Genomic DNA, 26,535 nt, shown 5'->3' on the forward strand with positions numbered 1-26,535 from the left:
AAGATCTGCACTCATGCCACATCCAGCCATCGACTATTAAACAACTCACTGGAGGAGAAGACTCCACAAATATCCCCATCCTCAATGATGGAGGAGCCCAGTACACATGTTCAAAAGACAAGGCTGAGGCATTCGTAACAATCTTCAGCCAGAAATGCCGAGTGGATGATCCACCTTGGTCTTCTCCAGAGGTCTCCAGTATCATAGATGTCAGTTTTCAGTCAATACTATTCACGCCAGGTGATATTAGTAAAAGGCTGAAGGCACTGGATACTTCAAAAGCAAGGGGCCCTGACAATATTCCCGCAATAGTACTGAAGGCGTGCTCTAGAACCTGCTGCACCCCTAACTAAACTGTTCCAGTACAGGTACAACACTGGCATCTACCCGGCAATGTGGAAATTGCAAGAAACAAGACAAATCCAATCCAGGCAATTACCATCCTATCAGTCTACTCTCCATCATCAGCACCAATTGATGGAATGAGACAGAAACAGTGCTATCTAGCGGCACATACTCAGCAATAGCCTGCTCGTGGATGCTCAGTTTGGGTTCCACCCACTCAGCTCCTGACCTCATTACAATGTTGGTTCAAACATGGACAAAAGAGCTGAATGCCAGAGGTGAGGTGTGAGTGATTGACCTTGACAACAAGACAGCATTTGACCGAGTATGGAATCGAGGAGCTCTAGATAAACTGGAGTCAATGGGAATCGGGGAAAACTCTCCACTGCTTGGAGTCATACAAAGAACAAAGAAAAATACAGCACAGGAACAGGCCCTTCGGCCCTCCAAGCCCGTGCCGACCATGCTGCCCGACTAAACTACAATCTTCTACACTTCCTGGGTCCATATCCCTCTATTCCCATCCTATTCATGTATTTGTCAAGATGCCCCTGAAATGTCACTATCGTCCCTGCTTCCACCACCTCCTCCGGCAGCAAGTTCCAGGCACCCACTAACCTCTGTGTAAAACACGTGCCTCGCACATCTACTCTAAACCTTGCCCCTCTCACCGTAAACCTATGCCCCCTAGTAATTGAACCCTCTACCCTGGGGAAAAGCCTCTGACTATCCACTCTGTCTATGCCCCTCATAATTTTGTACAGTAAGAAGTCTTACAACACCAGGTTAAAGTCCAACAGGTTTGTTTCAATGTCACTAGCTTTCGGAGCGCTGCTCCTTCCTCAGGTGAATTTTGTAGACCTCTATCAGATCGCCCCTCAACCTCTGTCGTTCCAGTGAGAACAAACCGAGTTTATTCAACCGCTCCTCATAGCTAATACCAGGCAACATTCTGGTAAATCTCTTCTGCACTCTATCTAAAGCCTCCACATCCTTCTGGTAGTGTGACGACCAGAATTGAACACTATACTCCAAGTTAGACCTTCCAAAATGCATCACCTCACATTTGTCCGGATTAAACTCCATCTGCCATCTCTCCGCCCAAGTCTCCAAACAATCCAAATCCTGCTGTATCCTCTGACAGTCCTCATCGCTATCCGCAATTCCACCAACCTTTGTGTCGTCTGCAAATTTACTAATCAGACCAGTTACATTTTCCTCCAAATCATTTATATATACTACAAACAGCAAAGGTCCCAGCACTGATCCCTGCGGAACACCACTGGTCACAGCCCTCCAATCAGAAAAGCATCCTTCCATTGCTACTCTCTGCCTTCTATGACCTAGCCAGTTCTGTATCCACCTTGCCAGCTCACCCCTGATCCCGTGTGACTTCACCTTTTGTACTAGTCTACCATGAGGGACCTTGTCAAAGGCCTTACTGAAGTCCATCTAGACAACATCCACTGCCCTACCTGCATCAATCATCTTTGTGACCTACTCGAAAAACTCTATCAAGTTAGTGAGACACAACCTCCCCTTCACAAAACCATGCTGCCTCTCACGAATACGTCCATTTGCTTCCAAATGGGAGTAGATCCTGTCTCGAAGAATTCTCTCCAGTAATTTCCTTACCACTGACATAAGGCTCACCGGGCCTGTAGTTCCCTGGATTATCCATGCTACCCCTCTTAAAAAAGGAACAACATTGGCTATTCTCCAGTCCTCCAGGACATCACCTGAAGACAGTGAGGATCCAAATATTTCTGTCAAGGCCTCAGCAATTTCCTCTCTAGCCTCCTTCAGTATTCTGGGTTAGATCCCATCAGGCCCTGGGGACTTATCTACCTTAATATTTTTCAAGACGCACAACACCTCGTCTTTTTGGATCTCAATGTGACCCAGGCTATCTACACACCCTTCTCCAGACTCAACATCCACCAATTCCTTTTCTTTGGTGAATACAGATGCAAAGTATTCTTTTAGTACCTTGCCCATTTCCTCTGGCTCCACACATAGATTCCCTTGCCTATCCTTCAGTGGGCCAACCCTTTCCCTGGCTACCCTCTTGCTTTTTATGTACGTGTAAAAAGCCTTGGGATTTTCCTGACCCTATTTGCCAATGACCTTTCGTGACCCCTTCCAGCCCTCCTGACTCCTTGCTTAAGTTCCTTCCTACTTTCCTTATATTCCACACAGGCTTTGTCTGTTCCCAGCCTTTTAGCCCTGACAAATGCCTCCTTTTTCTTTTTGACGAGGCCTACAATATCTCTCGTTATCCAAGGTTCCTGAAAATTGCCATATTTATCCTTCTTCCTCACAGGAACATGCCGGTCCTGAATTCCTTTCAACTGACACTTGAAAGCCTCCCAGATGTTGATTTACCCTCAAACATGCGTTCTTCAGTTTCCGCCTAATATTGTTATAATTAGCCTTCCACCAATTTAGCACATTCACCCTCGGACCACTCTTATCCTTGTCCACCAGCACTTTAAAACTTACTGAATTGTGGTCACTGTTCCCGAAATGCTCCCCTACTGAAACTTCTACCACCTGGCCGGGCTCATTCCCCAATACCAGGTCCAGTGCAGCCCCTTCCCTAGTTGGACTGTCTACATATTGTTTTAAGAAGCCCTCCTGGATGCTCCTTACAAACTCTGCCCCGTCTAAGCCCCTGACACTAAATGAGTCCCAGTCAATATTGGGGAAGTTGAAGTCTCCCATCACAACAACACTGTTATTTTTACTCTTTTCCAAAATCTGTCTACCTATCTGCTCCTCTATCTCCCGCTGGCTGTTGGGAGGCCTGTAGTAAACCCCCAACATTGTGACTGCACCCTTCTTATTCCTGATCTCTACCCATATAGCCTCACTGTCCTCTGAGGTGTCCTCCCGTAGTACAGCTGTGACATTCTCCCTCACCAGTAGCGCAACTCTGCCACCCCTTTTACATCCCCCTCTATCCTGCCTGAAACACCTAAATTCTGGAATGTTTAGTTGCCAATCCTGCTCTTCCCTCAACCATGTCTCTGGCACAAAGGAAGATGGTTGTGGTGGTTGGAGGTCAATCATCTCAGCTCCAGGACATCACTGCAGACATTCCTCAGGGTAGTGTCCTCGGCCCAACCATCTTCAGCTGCTTTGTCAATGACCTCCCTTCCATTATAAGGTCAGAAGTGGGGATGTTTGTGATGAATGCACAATGTTCAGCACCATTCGTGACTCCTCAGATAATGAAGTAGTCCATGTCCAAATTCAAAGACAGTATTCAGGCTTGGGCTGACAAGTGGCAAGTTACATTCATGCCACGCAAGTGCCAGGCAATAACCATCTCCTACAAGAGAGGATCTAATCACCACCCCTTGACATTCAATGGCATTACCATTGCTGAATCTCCCACAATCAACATCTGGGGAAGGGGGGGTTATCATTGATCAGAAACTACACTGGACTAGCCATGTTACCTTGGCAGGTGAAAGGCTTGAAATCCTATGGGAAGTAACTCACCTCCTGACCCCACAAAGCCTGTCCACCATCTACAAGGCACAACTCAGGAGTGGAATGGAATAGTCTTCATTTGCCTGGAGGTGTGCAACTCCAACAAGACTCAAGAAGCTCGACGTCATCCAGAACAAAGCAGCCCACATGATTGCTCCCCCTTCCACAATCATTCAAACCCTTCACCACCCACGAACTGTGGCAGCCATGTATACCATCTACAGGATGCACTGCAGTAACTCTCCAAGGTTCCTCAGACAGCACCTTCCAAACTCACGCCCACTACCATCTAGAAGGACAAGAGCCTTGTCCACCTGGAGGTGCCCCCCAATCACTCACCACATTTGAAATATATCACAGCTCCTTCACTGTCACTGGGGCAACATCCTGGAACTCCCTCTCCAACAGCACAGTGGGTGTAACTACATTAAGGACTGCACGGTTCAAGAAGGCAACTCACCACCACCTTCTGAAGGGCAACTAAGGATGGACAATAAATGCTGAGCTAACCAGCGACACCTACATTGCGTAAATGAATTTTAAAAATCTCTCTCTTATCACTGTGACTCACTGATGCAGCAGCAGGTGGGAATACCAAATGAATCACTTCCCACACAAAGAGAAGGAGAACGGCCTCTCATCAGTGTGACTTCGCTGATGAGTTTCCAGTTTAGATGGATTACAACACAACCATATCACTACAGTGAGGATCTAAAAACGATTATTGTCACTAAGGAGGTAGTGCTGGGCAAGCTAATGGGGCTAAAGGTAGGTAAGTCTCCTGGCCTGATGCAATGCATCCCAGGGCACTAAAAGAGATGGCGGGGGAAATAGCAAATGCGCTTGTGATAATTTATCAAAATGCGCTGGACTCTGGGGTGGTTCCGGCAGATTAGAAAACAACAAATGTGACACCACTGTTTCAAAACGTGGGTAGACAAAAGGCGGGTAACTATAGGCCAGTTAGCTTAACTTCTGTAGTGGGGAAAATGTTTGAATCTATCATTAAGGAGGAAATAGCAAGACATCTGGATAGAAATTGTCCCATTGGGCAGATACAGCTTTGGTTCATGAAAGGAAGGTCATGTTTAACTAATTTATTGGAATTCTTTGAGGACATTATGAGTGCGGTGGACAATGAGGAACCGGTGGATGTGGTGTATTTGGATATCCTGAAAGGATTCGACAAGGTGCCGCGCAAAAGACTGTTGCATAAGACAAGGGCGCATGGCGTTACGGGTAATGTATTAGCATGGATAGAGGATCGGCTAACCAACAGAAAGGAAAGGGTGGGGATTAATGAGTGTTTTGCTGATTGGCGATCAGTGGCTAGTGGTGTGCTTCAGTATTAGTGTTGGTACTGTTTACAATTTACAATTGCAATTGTTTACGATTTACGAAGACGATTTGGAGTTGGGGACCTTGTGTAATGTGTCAAAGTTCGCACATGATATTAAGATGAGTGGTAAAGTGTGGAGAAATCACAGAAAGTCTGCAGAGGGCTATAGATAGTTTAAGTGAGTGGACAAGGGTTTAAATGGTAAAAAATTGCAGCATGCTACTGTGCATGAATCGACAAAAGTTGGTTTGCAGGTGCAGCAGGTAATTAAGAAGGAAAATGGAATTTTGTCCTTCATTGCTGGAGCGATGGAGTTTAAAAACAGCGAGGTTATGTTGCAGCTGCAAAGGGTGCTGGTGAGGCCACACCTGGAGTAGTGTGTGCAGGTTTGGTCTCCTTACTTGACAAAAGATGTACTAGCACTGGAGGGGTTGCAGAGGAGGTTCATGAGGTTGATTCCGGAGTTGAGACGATTAACTTATGAGGAGAGACTGAGTAGTCTGTGACTATACTGCCAGTGCGGGAAAGTAATGTTCTCTGCCCTGGAAGGTGACCCAGAGCTTGGCTGGGTACAGCATTCCGAACTTCACAGTGTTCTTACAAAGGGCTGCCTTGGCTCTGTTGAATTTTACTCGGCGCTTGGCCAGCCATACCCCAACGTCCTGATAAACTCTGATGGAGTCACCCTCCCAATTGCAGGACCTTTTCTGTCTGGCCCAGTTCAGGATTCTTTCCCGACCTTGTTACTGGTGCAACTTTGCAATGATGGTCCTCGGTTGTTCCCCAGCCTTAGGCTTTGACCGGAGTGACCTGTGGGCTCTATCTATTTCTGGTGGCTTAGGGAAGCTGTCACTCCCCACCAAGTTACCCAGCATTTGGGCCACATACTCCATGGAGTTCCTGCCCTCTGTTCCCTCCGGTAGGCCCACTATGCGGGGATTTTGGCATGACAATCAATTGTCTTGATCCTCAACCTTTCTGCTCAGTGTCCCTTGTCTCGCCACCAACCTTGCCATCTCCATCTCTAATGCGCTGATCCAGTTGCTGTGGACTGTCGATGCCTTCTGCAGCTTCTTTCTTCTTGCGTACTGGGGCCCCAACCGCCTTTCCGTCTTTCCAGAGCCACCTGCAGGGTGATCAGTGCCTTTGCCACCCCCACCTTGACCATTGCCCTTATCTTCTGTGACTTGGAGGTGATGGTGTTCACATACACATGTGAACCTGATCTTTCTAGATGGTGGAGGTTGAGGATTTGGAAGATTCTGGCTGGTTGTAGATATATAAAATTCTTCTCCTCCCACTATCTTAACCCTGCCCACCCTCCCCCTCATCACTTCAAAGCCCCAGTCTTGCCTAGATCCAGACTGGAGGACGTTACTGAACCAGTTGGGTTTTTACGACAATACAGCAGTTTTCATGGTCACCGTTTTCGAGTGCCGACCCTGCAAATTACAGATTAATTCAGCTCAATTTCACAACCTGCCTTTATGTTTTTGTGGGTTCTCTCTCACTCCCTTTTTTCTGTTTTAAATCAATTTCACAGGGGATTGGAAGGGGAGGATTTGCAGTTGGAAACCAAACATCACATCAAGATCTGAGAGTCGCTCAATTTATTGTAATCTGAATATAATCGTATTTTGAACATGGAACAGAAAAGCATCCTTCACAGTGGGGATGAAACCGTACACGTGTTCAGTATGTAGACCAGGAACCAGCTGATTATTTGACCTATCTGAGCATAAACACAGTCACAACGGGAAGAAATTGTTGAAGCGAAAAGAAAATTACAGCACAGGAACAGGCCCTTCGGCCCTCCCAGCCTGCGCCAATCCAGATCCTTTATCTAAACCTGTCGCCTATTTTCCAAGGATCTATATCCCTCTGTTCCCCGCCCGTTCATATATCTGTCTAGATGCATCTTAAATGATGCTATCGTGCCCGCCTCTACCACCATCGCTGTCAAAGCGTTCCAGTCACCCACCACCCTCTGCGTAAAAAACTTTCCACGCACATCTCCCTTAAACTTTCCCCTTCTCATCTTGAAATCGTGACCCCTTGTAATTGACACCCTCACTCTTGGAAAAAGCTTGTTGCTATCCACCCTGATCATACCTCTCATAATTTTGTAGACCTCAATCAGGTCCCCCCTCAACCTCCATCTTTCCAACGAAAATAATCCTAATGGATTGAATTATCCATCAATCTTGGAAATCAATCGTCAATGTCGCACCGGAGAGAGACCATCACCTGCTCCGAGTGTGGGAAGATATTTACTTTGTCATCTGCACTGCTGACACACCAGGGAGTTCATACTGGAGAGAGACCATTCACCTGCGCTCGAGTGTGGTAAGGGATTCACTACATCCTCACACCTCCTGACACACCAGCAAGTTCACACTGAAGAATGACCATTCACCTGCTCCATCAGTGGGAAGGGATTCGCTAAATCACCCCACCTGCTGAGACACCAGCGGGTTCACATTTGTGACAGACCATTCACCTGCTCCCAAGTGTGCGAAGGAATTCACTACATCCTCACACCTGCTGACACACCTGCAAGTTCACACTGATGAGAGGCCTTTTAAATGGCCAGACTGCGGGAAACGCTTTAAAAGTTCCAGGAACCTGATATTCCATCAACGGGTTCGTACTGATGAGAGGCTATTTAAATGCCAAGACTGCAGGAAGTGTTTTAAAAGTTCTTAGGAACTGATGTCCCACTGTTCACACTGACGCGAAACCGTTCAACTGCTCTCACTGTGGGTCTGGGTTCAGATGGTCATCACAACTCAATTTAAATACAACCTATAAAACCTCTCCCCGATATCCCGAAAAGAAAGAAAAATAATAAATACGGATTTGGCAGCCGCTTTTCCCTTCCTTTCTTTTTTCCCCTCTCTTTTAATTTCTCTTTGCCCATATTTGTGGTGAGATTATAGAGTGGGACTGTTCTCTTTAAAGCAAAGGTTAAATGGAGCTGTTCAATACTATGGGTTGGGGGCTATGGTGACGGGTGGTTTGATAGAGCGGATCGGGAGAAACTGTTTCCACTGAGAAGGGTGAGTAACCAGAGTTTCAGGGTTGAATATTATTAATATAATTAAAGAAAGATAGATTTTCATTTATATAGCTCCTTTCCTGATCAGTGGACATCACAATGAAATCATTGTAATCATGGCCAAATTCTGTTCTTATGTTTTACGGACTATTCCCAGCCTCCCGCATAAAGATGGAGCCATTCAATAATTAAAACAAGCTTACTTATTTAATTCTACTCCGAATATTAATATCTGAACCTGTGCTGAAGTTTATTAACATCAGCAGAAAAAGACCCTGATGAACATCGCTCAGTCCTGGGTGTGATTAACAGAAAAATTCAATCACTATAGTTAGTTTGTCAACTCGCTGGTGTGTCACTAGGCTGGATGGGCGAATGAATCCCTTCCCACAAGGAGGTGAACGGTCTATCCCTACTGTGAACTTGCTGGTGTTTCTGCAGGTTGGATGACCCAGTGAATCCTTTCCAACACTAACCGCAGGTACCTGGTCCCTCCAAAGTGTGAACTCGCTGGTGTTCGGTGAGTCGAGATGGGTTTACGCATCCCTGGACGTGATGCAAGGCAGAGGATTAAGAGACAATTTTGGAAAATTTTATCAGTCAGCAGGTGGGGAAAATTGAGAAGGAACTGATGACACAAAGTTGGGTGGGCATTGTAGACAGTGTATATGACAGCATAAAATTACAAAGGGATATCGGTAGACGAGGTGAATGGGCAAAACTGTGCCTGATGGATTTCAATGTAAGCATGTGTGAAGTTGCTTATTTTGGACCAAAAAATAATAATAATAGCTTATTGTCACAAGTAGGCTTCAATGAAGTTACCGTGAAAAGCCTGTTCGGGGAGGCCGATACGGGAAAAAAGGATAGATCAGGGCACTTTCTAGATGGTATGAAGCTAAATTCAGTGGATGTCCAAAAAAGCCTGGGGGTTCAGGTGTATAGATATTTAAAAAGCCACCAAGTAAAAAGCAGAAAGTAAATCAAGAAGGTAATTGGAATGCTGGCCTTTCTAACTAAAGGACTGGAGGAAAAGGATGCAGTAGTTATGATGCAGCTTTACAAAACCCTCGTTAGACCCCACGCGGAGTGCTGTGAGCAGAATTGGGCACCACACTTGACAAAGGATATTTTGACCTTGGAGGGAGTGGAACATAGATTTAGAAGAATGATACCAGGACTTCAGAGGTTAAGTTAGGAGGAGAGATTACACAAATTAGGCCTGTTTCTCTAGAATTTAGAAGGGAGGGGGTGAACTTATCAAAGTCTTCAAGATATTAACAGGAAAACATGTTTATGCGGGAGGCTGGCAGATAAAGATAAAGGGCAGGATTCTCCGACCCACTGCCGGAGAATGGCCGGGGGGGGGGGGGGGGTTGGGGGGGCGGTGAATCCCGCCCCTGCCGGCTGCTGAATTCTCCGGCGCCAGGGATTTGGCGGGGGCGGGAATCGCGCTGCGCCGATCGCTGGAAGCGCCCCCCCAGCGATTCTCTGGCCCGCGATGGGCCGAGTGGCCGACCGTTTTCGGCCAGTCCCGCCGGAGTATATTACACCAGGTATTTGCCGGCGGGACCTGGCTGCGCAGGCGGCCTCCGGGGTCCTCGGGGGTCGAGGGGATCTGCCCTGGGAGGTGCCGCCACTGTGGCCTGGCCCGCAATCGGGGCCCACCGATCTGTGGGCGGGCCTGTGCCGTGGGGGCATTCTATTCTTCTGCGTCAGCCGCTGTGGTCCTCCTAGATGGCCGACGTGGAGATGAATCCCCCTGCGCATGCGCTGGGATGACGCCAGCACAAGCTGGCGCTCCTGCACATGCACTAACTCGCGGTGGCCGGCGGAGGCCCTTCGGCGCCGGTTGGCGCCAAGCCCCTTCCCCGCCGCCCGGTGCCGCGCAAACCACTCCGGTGCCGGCCTAACCCCTGAAGGTGCGGAGGATTCCGCACCTTTGGGGTGGCCCGACGCCGGAGTGGTTCACGCCACTCCGTCCCGCCGGAGTTGCCTGTCCCACCGATTCCAGCAGAATCCCGCCCTAACTGTTTCTACTGGTTGGAGATTCTAGAACTAGGGGACATAGTCTAAAGGTTCGGGCCTGACCATTCAGGAGTATTGTTAGGGAGCACTTCTACACACAAAGGGTGGTAGAGGGTTGGAACTTTCTTCCACAAATGCCAGTTGATGCTCGATTAATTAATTTCAAATCTGGGATAGATAAATTTTTGTTAAGCAAAGGAATTCAGGGAATTGGGCAAAGGCAGTTTCTGGAGTTAGGCCACAGATCAGCCATGATTTCACTGAATTGCAGAGCAGGCTCCAGGGGCTGAATGACCTACTCCTGTTCCTGTGAACTAAACTGGAAAACCCAATCTCCACTTTGTGAAACTTGAGAAACTCTTCGGGTACCGGAAGCAAAGAGTGAAGGGTGAACTGTCCGACTGAACAGAGACAGGCAAGGCACCTATAACAATATTTTATTGTCACAAGTAGGCTTACATTAACACTACAATGAAGTCATCGTGAAAAGCTCCTAGTTGCCACATTCCAGCGCCTGCTCGGATACACGGAGGGAGAATTTAGAGTGTCCAAATTACCTAACAGCACGTCTTTCGAGACTTGTGGGAGGAAACTGGAGCACCCGGAGGAAACCCATGCAGACACAGGGAGAACGCCCAGACTCCGCACAGACAGTGACCCAAGCCGGGAATTGAACCTGGGACCCTGGCGCAGTGAACCAACAGTGCTACTCACAATGCTACCGTGCTGCCCTACTTTCAGTCGCTGGAACATTCACTGATGTTTCAGTGAAATTCACTGATCTGAGACATTGAAATCATAGAATTTACAGTGCAGAAGGAGGCCATTCGGGCCATCGAGTCTGCACCGGCTGGGAAAGAGCATCCCACTTAATCCCACGCCTCCACCCTATCCCGGTAACCCAGAAACCCCACCTCAGCTTTTTGGACACTAAGGGCAATTTATTATGGCCAATCCACCTAACCTGCACATCTTTGGACTGTGGGAGGAAACCGGAGCACCCGGAGTAAACCCACACAGAGACAGGGAGAACGTGCAGACTCCACACAGACAGCGACCCAAGCCAGGAATCGAACGAGGGACCCTGGAGCTGTGAAGCAACTGTGCTGCCCGAGGAAAGGTTTCTCATTAGTGCACATCAGGAGTTCAAACCTAATATCAGCTTCGGGACAATCAGAATGCTTGTAACAGACAAGCCACTGAAAGACTCGAACTGGAGACAGCCCCTGTTGGAGGAGAGCAGGTTCCTGGTGCATGGATGTGCCTGCAGTGGATGGGATCAGACTGTCCCCATGTATCCACAATGAATGTCCCATCCATTATTTTGGAAGAGTAAAACTGATAGAGAACAATTGTGATTCCAAAGAACAAAGAACAAAGAAAATTACAGCACAGGAACAGGCCCTTCGGCCCTCCCAGCCTGCGCCGATCCAGATCCTTTATCTAAACCTGTCTTCTATTTTCCAAGGATCTACTTCCCTCTGTTCCCCGCCCGTTTATATATCTGTCTAGATGCATCTTAAATGATGCTATCAGGCCCGCCTCTACCACCTCCGCTGGCAAAGCGTTCCAGGCACCCACCACCCTCTGCGTAAAAAACTTTCCACGCACATCTCCCTTAAACTTTCCCTCTCTCACCTTGAAATCGTGACCCCTTATAATTGACACCCCCACTCTTGGAAAAAGCTTGTTGCTATCCACCCTGTCCATACCTCTCATAATTTTGTAGACCTCAATCAGGTCCCCCCTCAACCTCCGTCTTTCCAACGAAAACAATCCTAATCTACTCAACCTTTCTTCATAGCTAGCACCCTCCATACCAGGCAACATCCTGGTGAAACTCCTCTGTACCCTCTCTAAAGCATCCACATCCTTCTGGTAATGTGGCGACCAGAACTGCACGCAGTATTTCAAATGTGGCCTAACCAAAGTCCTATACAACTGTAACATGACCTGCCGACTCTTGTACTCAATACCCCGTCCGATGAAGGCAAGCATGCTGTATGCCTTCTTGACAACTCTATCGACCTGCGTTGCCACCTTCAGGGTACAATGGACCTGAACTCCCAGATCTCTCTGTACATCAATTTTCCCCAGGACTCTTCCATTGACCGTATAGTCCGCTCTTGAATTCGATCTTCCAAAATGCATCACCTCGCATTTGCCTGGATTGAACTCCATCTGCCATTTCTCTGCCCTACTCTCCAATCTATCTGTATTTTGCTGTATTCTCTGACAGTCCTCCTCACTATCTGCAACTCCACCAATCTTAGTATCATCTGCAAAACTTGCTAATCAGACCACCTATACCATCGTCCAGATCATTTATGTATATCACAAACAACAGTGGTCCGAGCAAGGATCCCTGTTGAACACCACTAGTCACCTTTCTCCATTTTGAGACATTCCCTTCCACCACTACTCTCTGTCTCCTGTTGCCCAGCCAGTTCTTTATCCATGTAGCTAGTACACCCTGAACACCATACGACTTTACTTTTTCCATCAACCTGCCATGGGAAACTTTATCAAACGCCTTACTGAAGTCCATGTATAGGCCATCTACAGCCCTTCCCTCATCAATTAACTTTGTCACTTCCTCAAAGAACTCTATTAGGTTTGTAAGACATGACCTTCCCTGCACAAAACCATGCTGCCTATCACTGATGTCTATTTTCTTCCAAATGTGAATAGATCCTATCCCTCAGTATCTCCAACAGTTTGCCTACCATGAACGTCAAGCTCCCAGGTCTATAATTCCCCGGATTATCCCTGCTACCCTTCTTAAACAAAGGGACATTAGCAATTCTCCAGTCCTCCGGAACCTCACCCGTGCTCAAGGATGCTGCAAAGATATCTGTTAAGGCCCCAGCTATTTCGTCCCACGCTTCCCTCAGTAACCTAGGATAGATCCCATCCAGACCTGGGGACTATGACTTGTCCACCTGAATGCTTTTCAGAATAACCAAAACTTCCCCGTTCCTTACTCTAGGCCGACTTGACCTAGAGTATTTAAACATCCATCCCTAGCCTCAACATCCGTCATGTCCCTCTCCTTGGTGGATACCGATGCAAAGTACTCGTTAAGAATCTCACCCATTTCCTCTAACTCCACGCATAAATTCCCTCTTTTGTCTTTGAGTGGGCCAATCCTTTCTCCAGTTACCCTCTTGCTCCTTATATACGAATAAAAGGCATGTTGGGGAAGTTAAAATCTCCCATCACGACCACCCTATTGCTCCGACATTTTTCTATAATCTGTCTACATATTTGTACCTCTACTTCACCCAGGAGGGTGAGCCACAAGGCAGCCAGTGCTGCCTGGGATGAGGTGGCGGCAGCCGCAAGTTCCAACAGTATGACCAAGGGGACTGGTCTGCAGTGTAGGATGATGGTCAATGACCTACACTGTGAGGTCATCACGAGTGAGTAGACACCAACGCCCCCCGTCCCCCGAAACCCTTCCACCCCCCATCTCTCCAAACGAACCCCCAGCCCTCTCTACTTCACAGCCCCTCCACCACCACTGTGAACCATGCATGTCGCTAACGATGCCCTGTCTGTGTCTCCTCAGGAAAAACTCTCCCGCAATCAGCGGGAGAGGACCCAGATCGGCATAAGAGTGCCAGACATAAGAATCTTCACCGCCTTCGAGAAGTGGGAGGTGACTGGGGAGGCTGAGGACAGATAGGTCAGCCACCCGGAGGCTGGCGGATGTCGCAGAGGTGAGGAACCACCGGGCTCCACCCGGAGGACCTGTCAAACCTGAGTAGTGTTGGCCTTACTGACTGACCCATCCCTCCCACATGTTCATTCTCCCGCAGGTCCTCCATCAGATGGCGCCAGCCCATCCCGGGTGGCACTCTCTCCTGGCTCCGAGGAGAACACCTCGGATGAGAGCTCAGAGGATGCCACCATGGTCGTGGCACAGCTGTTATCCCCACCACCCACCAGCGCAGATACACACACCCTCGTGGGAAATGTTAGTGGCAGGCTTCTGGGGCCCAATCTGGTAAGCACCACACTGCTGATGATGCGCATCAGGTGGAAGCAGGAACCCCAGGTGAGACAGAAGTTGGAGATCTGCTGAATCCCAGGACCCTTCTTGAAGTGCTTGAAAAGAAAAAGGTGGTGGGATTTAAACCCATGCCTCCAGAAGAGACTGGAGCCTTAATCCAACTCATTAGACTGCTCGGCCACACTACCACAATTAAACACTAATTAATCATTGCCATCACTGCAAATTTCAATCATCCCCCGTTTAATCATGTAATCAGACTCAATAGTTGAACAGTCTCAATTGAAAAAAAATCCAGAAGGTCTCCTCTTGCTGCTTCTTCTCTCTGGACCATTTGCATTTGAAGCTACAGAACTAATGTGAAAACACAACTAAAATTACCATCAGCAGGGAAGTGGCACTGAGAAAATGCTGGAGCTGTGGTCTGATAAATCCCTGGGACCTAGTATACTTCATCCTAGGCTCTTAAAACAAGTGGCCAGTGAGATAATTGATGCATTGGTTTTAACTTTCCTAAACTCCCTAGATCTGAGCAAGGTTCCATATAATTCCTTTATTGAAAACAGTACAGAAAGTAGGAAAATACAGGCCAGTTAGCTTTACGTATGTCACAGTGAAAATGTAAGGTGCTCTAATTGATTGTGTTGTGGTCGGGCACTTAGAAAAGTTCAAGGAATTCAAGCTATTCCGGTGGAATCCTCATGCTTTAGTGAAAGGGAAATCATGTTGAACCAACTTATTACAGTTATTTGAGGAAGTAACATGTGATTAACAGAATGTGTGGATTTTACTGTTTTTCTAGTTCCAGAAGACATTACATAAGGTTAAAGGTTACAGCAGAAAATAAAAGCCCATGGTTTAGGGTAACATATTGGTGTGAATAGAAAGTTAGCTAACTGGAAGCAATGAGCAGGTTTAAATGGGCCATTTTGTGGTGGCAAGATGTAATTAGTGGTGTGTCACAGGTCAGTGCTGGGGCCTCAACATTTTAACAATTTATTGAAGTGACGGAAATTGCAAGCGGAGTTGATTTTAAAAATAGTAGGGAGTTTATGCTTCACTTGTACAGAGGATTGGTGAGACCACATCAGGAGTAGTGTACCAGATTGGCCCCCTTATTTAGGGAAGTATGCAGATAGATTGGCAGCAGGTCAGAGATTTACTAGACTGGAATGGGAGTTGTCTTACGAAGAAAGTTTGGACAAGCTAGGCTTGTATCCTGTGGCGTTTAGAAGAGTAATATGAAAAAAGAGAAAACGTTTCTGAGGGGTATTGAAAAGTTGGATGTGGAGAGGATGTTTCCTCTTGTCGGAGGAACATGGGATCATTGTTTAAAAATAAGGCACTGTCCAATGAAGACAAGAGTTGGAGAACCTTTGAGGGTCATCAGTCTTTGGAACTCTTTTCCAGAAAAGGCAGTGGAAGCACATACTTTGAATATGTTTTAAGGCAGAGGGGTGGATTGATTCTGGATTAACAGCGGGGAGAAAGGTTATCGGGGGTAGGTTGGAATGTGGAGTTGAGATTACAATCAGATCAGACATGATCTTATTGAATGGCCGAGCAGGCTCGAGGGATCTGCGCCTACTCCTGGTCTGAATTTATATGTAACTTGTGTACGAGATATTAAAGAAGACTCAACACATTATGTGTTTAACAAAGTTAATTTATTTTGCTTTTATGCACAACATTATCCTTATAACTGGACTGGTGTTTATTAACATCAGGTACAGACCACAATGACGGTAGTTCAGTTCTGGATGTAGTTAATACAGAATTCAATCAGTGTGGATACTTGCAAACTCTTAGGGCACTGTCTGTGCGGAGTCTGCAGGTTCTCCCCGTGTCTGCGTGGATTTCCTCCAGGTGCTCCGGTTTCCTCCCACAGTACCGAATGACGTGCTTGTTAGGTGAATACTTCATTGCAGTGTTAATGTAAGCGTACTTGTGACACTAATAAAGATTATTATTACTGCTCTGTCAGCAGACAGGACTAATGAGTGAATCTCTTCCCACAATGGATCAGGCAATGGTCGAAGTGTGAACTGCTTGTTGTGCCTTCAAGTTTGATGAATTAATATATCCATTCCCACTCTGGGAGCAGGTGAACTGTCTCTCCTCAGTGTGACTGCGCTGATGTGCAGAGAATTGAGATGACCATTGATCCCCATCTCATAGTTAGAGCACTGGAATAGCCTCTCGCTAGTGTGAACACATTGATGAGACATCAGGTTCCCAGAACTTTTATGGCACTTCCTGCAGTCTGGGCATTTAAAAGGTCTCTCATTAGCATGAAGTCGTTGGTGTCTGCGCAGGTTGGATGAATCAGTGAATCTCTTCCCACACTCGGAGCAGGTGAACGGTCTCTCACCCGTGTGAATGCGTCGATGCTTAGTGAGGTCAGATGACCACTTGAAGCCATTCCCACACAGAGAACAAGTGAACGGTTTCTCTCCAGTGTGAGTGCGTCGATGTTTAGTGAGGTCAGATGAACGTCTGAACCCAGTCCCACAGTGAGAGCACCTGAATGGTTTCTCATCAGTGTGAACACGTTGATGGAACATCAGACTCTCTGAACTTTTAAAGCACTTTCCACAGTCTTGACAATGAAAAGGTCTCACCTCAGTATGTACTAGCTGATGTCTCAGCAGGTGGAATGAGGTAGTGAATCCTTTCCCACACTCTGAGCAGGTGAACAGCCTCTCCCCAGTGTGAATTTGTTGGTGAGACAGCAGGGAGCAGAAATGAGTGAATCCCTTCCCACATTGGGAGCAGGTGAATGGACTCGCCCCAGTGTGAATTCGCTGGTGTGTCAACAGGTTGGATAACTGCGTGAATTCCTTCCCACATGCAGAGCAGGTGAACGGTCTCTCCCCAGTGTGAGTGCGCCGATGTCTTTCCAGGTCAGATGGGTAATTGAATCCTTTCCCACAATCCTCACATTTCCATGGTTTCTCCCCATTGCATTTGTGTCCTGCCACGTCAGATGATTGGCTGAATCCTCTGCTACACACGCAACACGTGTATGGTTTCTCCCCACAGTGAATGGTGCTTTTTCCTTCCATTCAATGGTATTCAGGTTATGATAAATTAGGCGGCCGTAAGATCCTGATGTGATGTTTGGTTTCAGTTTACCGACTGCAAATCCTCCGCATCTGATACCCTGTGAAATTATTTGAAACAGAAAAAGGTGAGTGAGGGAGAACCCATAAAAACACAAAGATTCTGAAATTGAGCTGAATGGTTCTGGTAGTTTGTGGGGCCGGCATGAGGAAAATGTGACCATGAAAGCTGCTGATTGTTGTAAAAATCCAACTGGTTCTTTATGTCCTTCGGAGAAGGGAACCTGCCACCTGGTCTGGGCCTACATAAGACCTTGTATGTGAGGATCGAGAGATGAGAGAGCCAAGGTATGGAGGTGAGAGATTTTATATCTCAAGAACTTAACCAGACAGAATTTTGCTAACCCTCAACCAGCTAAAAAGACCAGGGTAGCACGTGAATGTGAACTTCACAGCTCCAGGGTCCCAGGTTCGATTCCTGGCTTGGGTCACTGTCTGTGCAGAGTCTACACGTTCTCCCCGTGTGTGCGTGGGTTTCCTCTGGGTGCTCCGGTTTCCTCCCGCAGTCCAATGGTGTGCAGGTTAGGTGGATTGGCTATGTTAAATTGCCCTTAGTGTCCAAAATGTCCTTAGTGTTGGGTGGGGTTACTGGGTTATGGGGATAGGGTGGGGGTGTGGGCTTGGGTAGGGTGCTCTTTCAAAGAGCCGGTGCAGACTCGATGGGCCAAATGGCCTCCTTCTGCACTGTAAATTTTATGATTCTATGATCATCAGCTCCAATTCACACACCGCCTTGCTTTAAGTAAGATCAAAATAAAGTGGATGCTGGAAATCTGAAATTTGAAAGAAGAAAATACTGGAAACACTCAGCAGGCCAGGTAGTGTCTGTGGAGTGAGAAACAGGGTTCATCTTTCAGGGTTTGAAGAATGAATTCCAGGGAATTAAATTGGTTCAGAATTTGATTGTCAATATAAGCTCAGAATAAGAAAAGTAGACAAGAGCACTGAAAAAACAATTCCTGACTATGAAAGATAATGTGAGAAGATAAAGCTGGTTAGATGGTAGCACATAGTCAGAGGATGGGCAGCAGTGAAAACCTCATTTAGGCAGCTGGCAGAAGTTAGAGTAAAATACTAAACATAGTTAAAATACACCCATTCTTAGAGACAGAGGGAGTTAGACAATAGCAGAGAGATGATCTTGGGAGGCAGAAGGGAAAGAGAGATTCAAATCCACAATAGAGTCACGCCAGCCCCAGAAACATGGAACCTCTCACAGTTAATGGAGCACAGCACTAAAAACTCTAAATTGGAGATCAATGATCAAAAATGTTCGCTTCTCAAACAATTTCACTGGAGTCTCCAGCTGGAACGATATAAGAAGCTTTGGAGTCAGAGATAAATCTCCCAGTTGAGGAAATCCCCAGGGAGTGGGGATGCTGTCACTGTGCAATTATAGGTGTGTGATGATGACACAGAGTGATCACCAAACCTTATGGAGGATGGGAGGGTCCTGAGGTTTATATCATTTTATCAAGGAGTGAGGAACCCAGCACATTAGTGCAAATGACAATAGAACATTACAGCGCAGTACAGGCCCTTCGGCACTCGATGTTGCGCCGACCTGTGAAACCAATCTAAAGCCCTCTACACTATTCCATTATCATCCATATGTTTATCCAATGACCATTTAAATGCCCTTAATGTTGGCGAGTCCACTACTGTTGCAGGCAGGGCATTCCACGCCCCGACTACTCTCTGAGTAAAGAACCTACCTCTGACATCTGTCCTTTTTCTATCTCCCCTCAATTTAAAGCTATGTCCCCTCGTGCTAGCCATCACCATCCGAGGAAAAAGGCTCTCACTGTCCACCCTATCTAATCCTCTGATCATCTTGTATGCCTCTATTAAGTCACCTTTTAACCTTCTTCTGTCTAACAAAAACAGCCTCAAGTCCCTCAGCCTTTCCTCATAAGATCTTCCCTCCATACCAGCCAACATCCTGGTAAATCTCCTCTGCACCCTTTCCAGTGCTTCCACATCTTTCCTATAATGCGGCGACCAGAACTGCACGCAATACTCCAAATGCGGCCGCAGCAGAGTTTTCTACAGCTGCAACATGACCGCATGGCTCCGAAACTCAATCCCTCTACCAATAAAAGCTAACACACCGTACGCCTTCTTAACAACTCTATCAACCTGGGTGGCAACTTTCAGAGATCTATGTACATGGACACCGAGATCTCTCTGCTCGTCCACACTACCAAGAATCTTACCATTAGCCCAGTACTCTGTATTCCTGTTACTCCTTCCAAAATGAATCACCTCACACTTTTCTGCATTAAACTCCATTTGCCACCTCTCAGCCCAGCTCTGCAGCTTATCTATGTCCCTCTGTAACCTGCAACATCCTTCCGCACTGTCCACAACTCCACTGACTTTAGTGTCATCCGCAAATTTACTCACCCATCCTTCTATGCCCTCCTCCAGGTCATTTATAAAAATAACAAACAGCAGTGGCCCCAAAACAGATCCTTGTGGTATACCACTAGTGAACTCCAGGCTGAACATTTCCCATCAACCACCACCCTCTGTCTTCTGACAGCTAGCCAATTTCTGATCCAAACCGCTAAATCACCCTCAATCCCATGCCTCCGTATTTTCTGCAATAGTCTACCGTGGGGAACCTTATCAGATACTTTACTGAAATCCATACACACCACATCAACTGCTTTACCCTCATCCACCTGTTTGGTCACCTTCTCAAAGAACTCAATAAGGTTTGTGAGGCACGACCTACCCTTCACAAAACCGTGTTGACTATCCCTAAGCAAATTATTCCTTGATGTGGAGATGCCGGCGTTGGACTGGGTGAGCACAGTAAGAATTTTATTATTCCTTACTAGATGATTATAAATCCTATCTCTTATAATCCTTTCCAAGACTTTGCCCAAAACAGGTCTATAGTTACCGGGGTTGTCTCTACTCCCGTTATCTTGAACAAATGACAAGGCTGAAGCATGCACTACAATCTTCAGCCAGATGTGCCAATTGGATGATCCTTCTTGGTCTTCTCCGGAGGTCGCCATGTCCAGTCTTCAGCCAATTCACTCCACGTGAGCTGAAGATACGTGATACTCCAACGGCTATGGGACCTGACAATATTTCAGTAATAGTATTGAAGACCTGTGCCCCAGAACTCATCCAGCCCCTAGCCAAGCTGTTCTAGCACAGCTATAACATTGGCATCCACCAAGCATTATGAAAAATTGCTCAGGTATGTCCAGTACACAAAAAGCAGGACAAATTCCACCCTGCCAAATTAGACTTTCGATTATCAGTAAAGTGATGGAAGGGATGATACACAGCACTATCAAGTGCAATTGCTTAGCAATAACCTGTTCACTGACACTGAGTTTGGGTTGCGCCAGGATCCATCATCTCCTGACCTCATTGTTGCCTTGGTTCAAACATGGACAAAATAGCTCAAATTGAGAGGTGGCGGGCAAGGGGGTGACTGCCCTTGACATCAAGGCAGCATTTGATGAATTATGGAATCAAGGAGACCTAGTAAAACTGGAATCAATGGGTATCAGTAAGAAACTCTCCACTGACTGGAGTCATACTTTGCACCAAAGTAGACGGCCCTGGTTGTTGTAAGTCAGTCACCACAGCTTCAGAAGACCATTGTAGGAGTCCCTCAGGAGAGTGTCCGAGGCCAAACCATCTGGAAGGAAAGGGCAGCAGATATATGGGAACATCACCGCGTGGACGTTCCCCTCCAAGCCACTCACCATCCCGACTGGGAAAAATACCGCCATTCCTTCACTGTCAAAGAACATGACATGATGTGGAGATGCCGGCGTTGGACTGGGGTGGGCACAGTAAGAAGTCTTCCAACACCAGGTTGAAGTCCAACAGGTTTGTTTGGACTCACTCGTTTTCGGAGCACAGCTCCTTCATCAGGTGAGTGAAGGAGCTGCGCTCCGAAAGAACATGACAGCACAGGAACAGGCCCTTTGGCCTACCAAGCCTGCGCCTATCCAGATTCCTTATTTAGACTGGCGACTTATTGCCCAAACGATCTGCATCCCTCCATCCCTTGCCCGTTCATATGTCTATCAAGGTACATCTTAAATGTTGCTATCATGCCTGCCTCCACTGGCAACGTGTTCCAGGCACCCACCATCTTTTGTGAGAAAAACTTTCTCTGCACATTTCCCCTAAACGTTCCCCCTCTGACCTTGAATCTGTGTCCCCTTGGAATTGAAACTTCCACGCTGGGAAAAAGCTTCTGACTAATCACCTTGTCTATACCTCTTATAATTTTGTAAACCTCAATCAGGTCTCCCCTCAGCCTCCATCTTTCATAAACCGGGATCTCCCCTCAGCCTCCATCTTTCATACTCCGGGAACTCCCTCCTTAACAGCACTGCAGGTGTTTCTACACCATGTGGACTGTAGTGGTTCAAGTAGACAGATCATCATCAACTTCTCAAAGGCAAGTAGTGATGGGCAATGAAGACGTTTTACACAATCAGTGGTGATGACCTGAAACTCTCTAATTACACTCAAGGGCAGCATGGTAGCACAAGTGGCTAGCACTGTGCTCATTGTAGGAGTCCCTCAGGAGAGTGTCCGAGGCCAAACCAGCAATATTTCTCATCGGTATTCACGGTGGAGAAATGCATGGATGTTAGGAAACTAAGGGAAATAAATAGTGATGTCTTGAAAAGTGTGCATATTACAGAGGAGGAGGTTCTGGAAGTCTTAAAGCGCATCAAGGTAGATAAATCCCCGGGACCTGATGAAATGTATCCCAGGATGTTGTGGGAGGCTAGGGAGGAAATTGCGGGTCCCCTAACAGAGATATTTGAATCATCGGCAGCCACAGGTGAGGTGCCTGAAGATTGGAGAGTGGCGAATGTTGTGCCCTTGTTTAAGAAGGGCAGCAGGGAAAAGCCTGGGAACTACAGACCGGTGAGCCTAACGTTTGTAGTAGGTAAGTTGCTAGAAGGTATTCTGAGAGACAGGATCTACAAGCATTTAGAGAGGCAAGGACTGATTCGGGGCAGTCAGCATGGCTTTGTGCGTGGAAAATCATGTCTCACAAATTTGATAGAGTTTTTTGAGGGGGTGACCAAGAAGGTAGATGAGGGCAGTGCACTTTAGCAAAGCCTTTGACAAGGTACCGCATGGTAGGTTGTTGCAGAAGGTTAAAGCTCACGGGATCCAGGGTGAGGTTGCCAATTGGATTCAAAATTGGCTGGACGACAGAAGACAGAGGGTGGTTGTAGAGGGTTGTTTTTCAAACTGGAGGCCTGTGACCAGTGGTGTACCTCAGGGATCGGTGCTGGGTCCACTGTTAATTGTGATTTATCTTAATGATTTGGATGAGAATTTAGGAGGCATGGTTAGTAAGTTTGCAGATGACACCAAGATTGGTGGCACAGTGGATAGGGAAGAAGGTTATCTAGGATTGCAACGGGATCTTGATCAATTAGGCCAGTGGGCCGACGAATGGCAGATGGAGTTTAATTTAGATAAATGTGAGGTGATGCATTTTGGCAGATCGAATCAGGCCAGGACCTACCGGCACACCAGGGATGGATAAGGGATCAAGATGTGATCCACCACGCTTCGCATTCAGGATCAAGAGAATGGGATGTAGCCATCTCAGATGGCCACCTGCAAAGGACCATGGAAATTATGGCCAACCCAATACTCAGACAGACTCAGAGCTTGAGTGTGTATTTGCAACTCAGATAGCTGACGCGATCGAAACCTCTGCTCGTTTGCATTCTAATAGCCCATTTCCCCAGAACAAAAGAACTGTACTCAGGTAACCAATACAGATATAGACTAAGCAGCACCACTCCGTTTATTCAGGGAGCCCAAACAGCCAAGGTCAATGACCGCTCAGGACACGCCCAGCCATCAAGGCACCCACCCCTTTATTGGCTAAAATCGAAGGCAGTGATCGAAGCTGTCGAATTATTGGGTCCAAGTTAAGGACCGCCCCAAAGAACGCGAGATCCCAGAGGGATAAGAGATACAGCCATGTGCTCGGTCTCTCTTGGGTCCGGCCTATGCCAACCCAAGTGCAGCATAACGACCAGACAGACAAGTTCAAGACCAACAATCGCTACCAGATGGATGAGCCCAGCAGAAACAGAGCCACTTCCATCAGCCACGCAAGATCCGGACAAAGGCCTTGTCCATCTGCATAGAGCCGGTTGCCCTGAAGTTAAGTATAGGTTATTGTAGTTGTTAGGTGTAGTTTAACTTGTAGTGTTTTGTGTTGCATGTCGAAGTAATCCTTGTGTGTAAATAAACCATCTTTGAACTTGAACTGACTAACTGGTTGTGTGGTCTTATGATCGATATCCGGTAAAGCCTTGTGGTGGTATCATTTGATACCTGGCGACTCTAAAGAGCATCATTATTAATTGGCAACATTACTCCGGTGCCGATTGGCAACATTATTGGCGACGCTGGTGAGATTCCATTAAAAAGAGCACCAATAAATAGCCCTTAGTGACCAAAAAAAGGTTAGATGGGGTTAGTGGGATAGGGTGGAAGTGGGGGCTTAAGTGGGTCGGTGCAGACTCGATGGGCCGAATAGCCTCCTTCTGCACTGTATATTCTATGTTTAAGACCCCAATAATATCCACATGCTGATGAATCGAGTGATTTTGATCTTATGTTAGTTTGAGTTTCCTAAAGTTTACAAAATTAATCAGTCAGTCCAGGAAGAAATTAAGAGGATCCAAACATTTCTGTTGATTTGAGTTGTGTTTAAATCCTCTCCTTTAAACCCCTGTAAAAGGTGTTTCCAAAATCCATGTGGCAGTCTAGCCAGAAATTCACAACATAGTCTCACAGCATAGTCTCCTGCTGCTGCCTGAAGCATTATGATCGCGCGTGCGCCCTGCTGTGCGTTGGCCCCTATAAAGATGGCGGCCTTTAACCCGAGTCTGGCGTAGGGAGAAATCAAGACTTTTCGCGCCTGTCCTCTGCAAACAGAAGGCCGGAACCCAGATTCTTTGTGGTCTGCTGCCTGCACTATGTCTTTATGAAGCTTCCCTGCCCATTTCGCAGGCTCCATTCCTCCTCGCCCACCCACTAACTGTTTGATTTCCCCACTCGACATTTACTCACCCGCTCTGAGCAGCATCGGTCACGGCTCAGCACTGCGCATGTTCCACGCATAGCCCGTAATACGCATGCGCGAGGCCATTCTTCAAAGAGAATATGGCACATTCTGCCCCCTATTGAATTCCGTGTTCCCATTTTGTTGAATAGAAAATTATATTTGCCACCCGACTACGGTTGATGCCAGAGAGCCAAGATATAAACCTATTAAGTCTCAGTAGGTCGTGTGAACAAGTTACTTTTCTTCCCACAGACAGAATATTTAAATTCCACCTCGACACTAAGATGCAATAATTCAGCTGATTGAACGATCTTTTCACAGCGTGATTTTACCCATAATTTCCCCACTCACTCTGAGATCTCACACACTTTTGATAATTGTTTCGTTCTCAACCGTTCACAGTTCGGGAAAAGCAGGTGCTGCTGTGACTCTGAAATAAAAGTCCCAAATGCTGGAGTTAACTGCAGATCTAGTCGTGTCTGAGGAAAGGATCATAGATCGTAGAATTTACAGTGCAGAAGGAGGCCATTCGACCCATCGAGCCTTCACCGGGCCTTGGAAAGAGCACCCTACCTAAGCCCACACCTCCACCCTATCCCCGTAACCCAGTAACCCCACCAAACCTTGTTTGGACACAAAGGGCAATTTAGCATGGCCAATCCACCTAACCTGCACATCTTTGGAGTGTGGCAGGAATCCGGAGCACCCGGAGGAAACCCACACAGACACGGGGAGAAAGTGCAAACTCCGCACAGTGACCCAAGCCAGGAATCGAACATGGGACCCTGGAGCTGTGAAGCAAAAGTGCTGAGCACTGTGCTACCGTGCCCCCCAAACACCAGCTATGAAATGAAATGAAATGAAAATCGCTTATTGTCACAAGTAGGCTTCAAATGAAGTTACTGTGAAAAACCCCTAGAGAGCTAAATATAGTTTACATTCCACAGTTATACCTTCCAATAGTACTGTACTGCGCCAGTGTATAGACCAGAAAACCGAACCCTGATGCTCTTAGATGTGCTGAGTACTTCTAGCACTTTCTGTTTCTATTGCTGGTTAAATAAATTGCTGCTTAATGTCCAATTAAATGTATCAGTTACTAACTTACATTTATTCTCATCCATTCACAAGTGGAAACATCCTTCACTTGTCTATCCTGCCAAATCATGTCGTGGTCATTTTGAAATCATGCTGCAGTATGATACTGCATACTGCAAGCAAGCAAGCAAGTGTCAGCGAGAATTACCTTTGCAAAGAGGAACCAGAGTGAATTAGGGATCGGATCTACAACTTACCAAACCACCTTTGAGGGTAATATCGTCGAATCCTGGGTGTTTCTTGTATGTATAGTGGGTAGATTTAATAAAGTGTTGCATTATATCTGTGCCCATACTTTGTTCTACTCATAAAGACATCTGAGTAAAGTTTAATTAAGTGTCATGTGAGAGTACCCTTTAAGAAATGGGTGTTTAAGAATGTACCTTTAAGAAATGGAGCTGCTCATTTTACTGGAGTGATGTCAGTGTGGGTGGAGCTGAGCTCCACTTCTGCTTTTTCGTTTCAGTTTCAGAAGAGCTTGGGTGTGTCTGAGTTCTTTCAGTGAGCTGCACTGCTGTTGATCTATGACACCCAAAGACTATCTATGGATCATTTGGGTGAACTCAGAGTTGTAAAAAAGGTCTCAGTATTAAATATAAATCTAATGTGCTCCTGTTTGAAGGTTTGTTAAGTCTTTTGGATGGTAAAAGGACAGCGTACAGGTTATTTAGTGTGGTATTTTTTTTGGGGGGGGGGTGTATTTGAATTAATGGTTGCTAAGATATTCACTGTTTGTTTTAAAAAGGTGAACTTGAGTTCATAGAATATACATTGTTTTGTTTTAAAAACCACTGGTCCATTTTCTGCTGTACCATACCTGTAGAGTAAGCCGTGTGCTCCCCATACCCCAATCTATTACAAGTTGTGGGTCAGGTGAACTCCATGATACATTTTGGGGTTCTCTAAACCCTGGCCATAACAATTGGGGGCTCGAAG

At 46.6% G+C, this 26,535-nt stretch overlaps 1 protein-coding gene across 2 annotated transcripts; it reads right to left on the bottom strand.

Moving 5' to 3' along the window:
* Positions 1-15,928: 15,928 nt before the first annotated feature.
* LOC140420834 (uncharacterized) lies at positions 15,929-24,544 on the bottom strand. 2 transcript variants are annotated; one of them, XM_072504906.1, is made up of 2 exons: positions 24,507-24,544; positions 15,929-17,446 (listed from the first exon to the last, which is right to left on the bottom strand). In XM_072504906.1, the coding sequence occupies exon 2, from the start codon at positions 17,346-17,348 to the stop codon at positions 16,344-16,346; it is 1,005 nt and encodes a 334-aa protein (XP_072361007.1). In that variant the 5' UTR covers positions 17,349-17,446; positions 24,507-24,544; the 3' UTR covers positions 15,929-16,343. The 2 variants fall into 2 exon arrangements, with proteins under 2 accessions (XP_072361007.1, XP_072361008.1); XM_072504907.1 differs by lacking the exon at positions 24,507-24,544 and adding an exon at positions 20,317-20,478.
* Positions 24,545-26,535: the final 1,991 nt, after the last annotated feature.

Source organism: Scyliorhinus torazame, chromosome 5, assembly GCF_047496885.1.
Source record: "Scyliorhinus torazame isolate Kashiwa2021f chromosome 5, sScyTor2.1, whole genome shotgun sequence".
Taxonomy (NCBI): domain Eukaryota; kingdom Metazoa; phylum Chordata; class Chondrichthyes; order Carcharhiniformes; family Scyliorhinidae; genus Scyliorhinus; species Scyliorhinus torazame.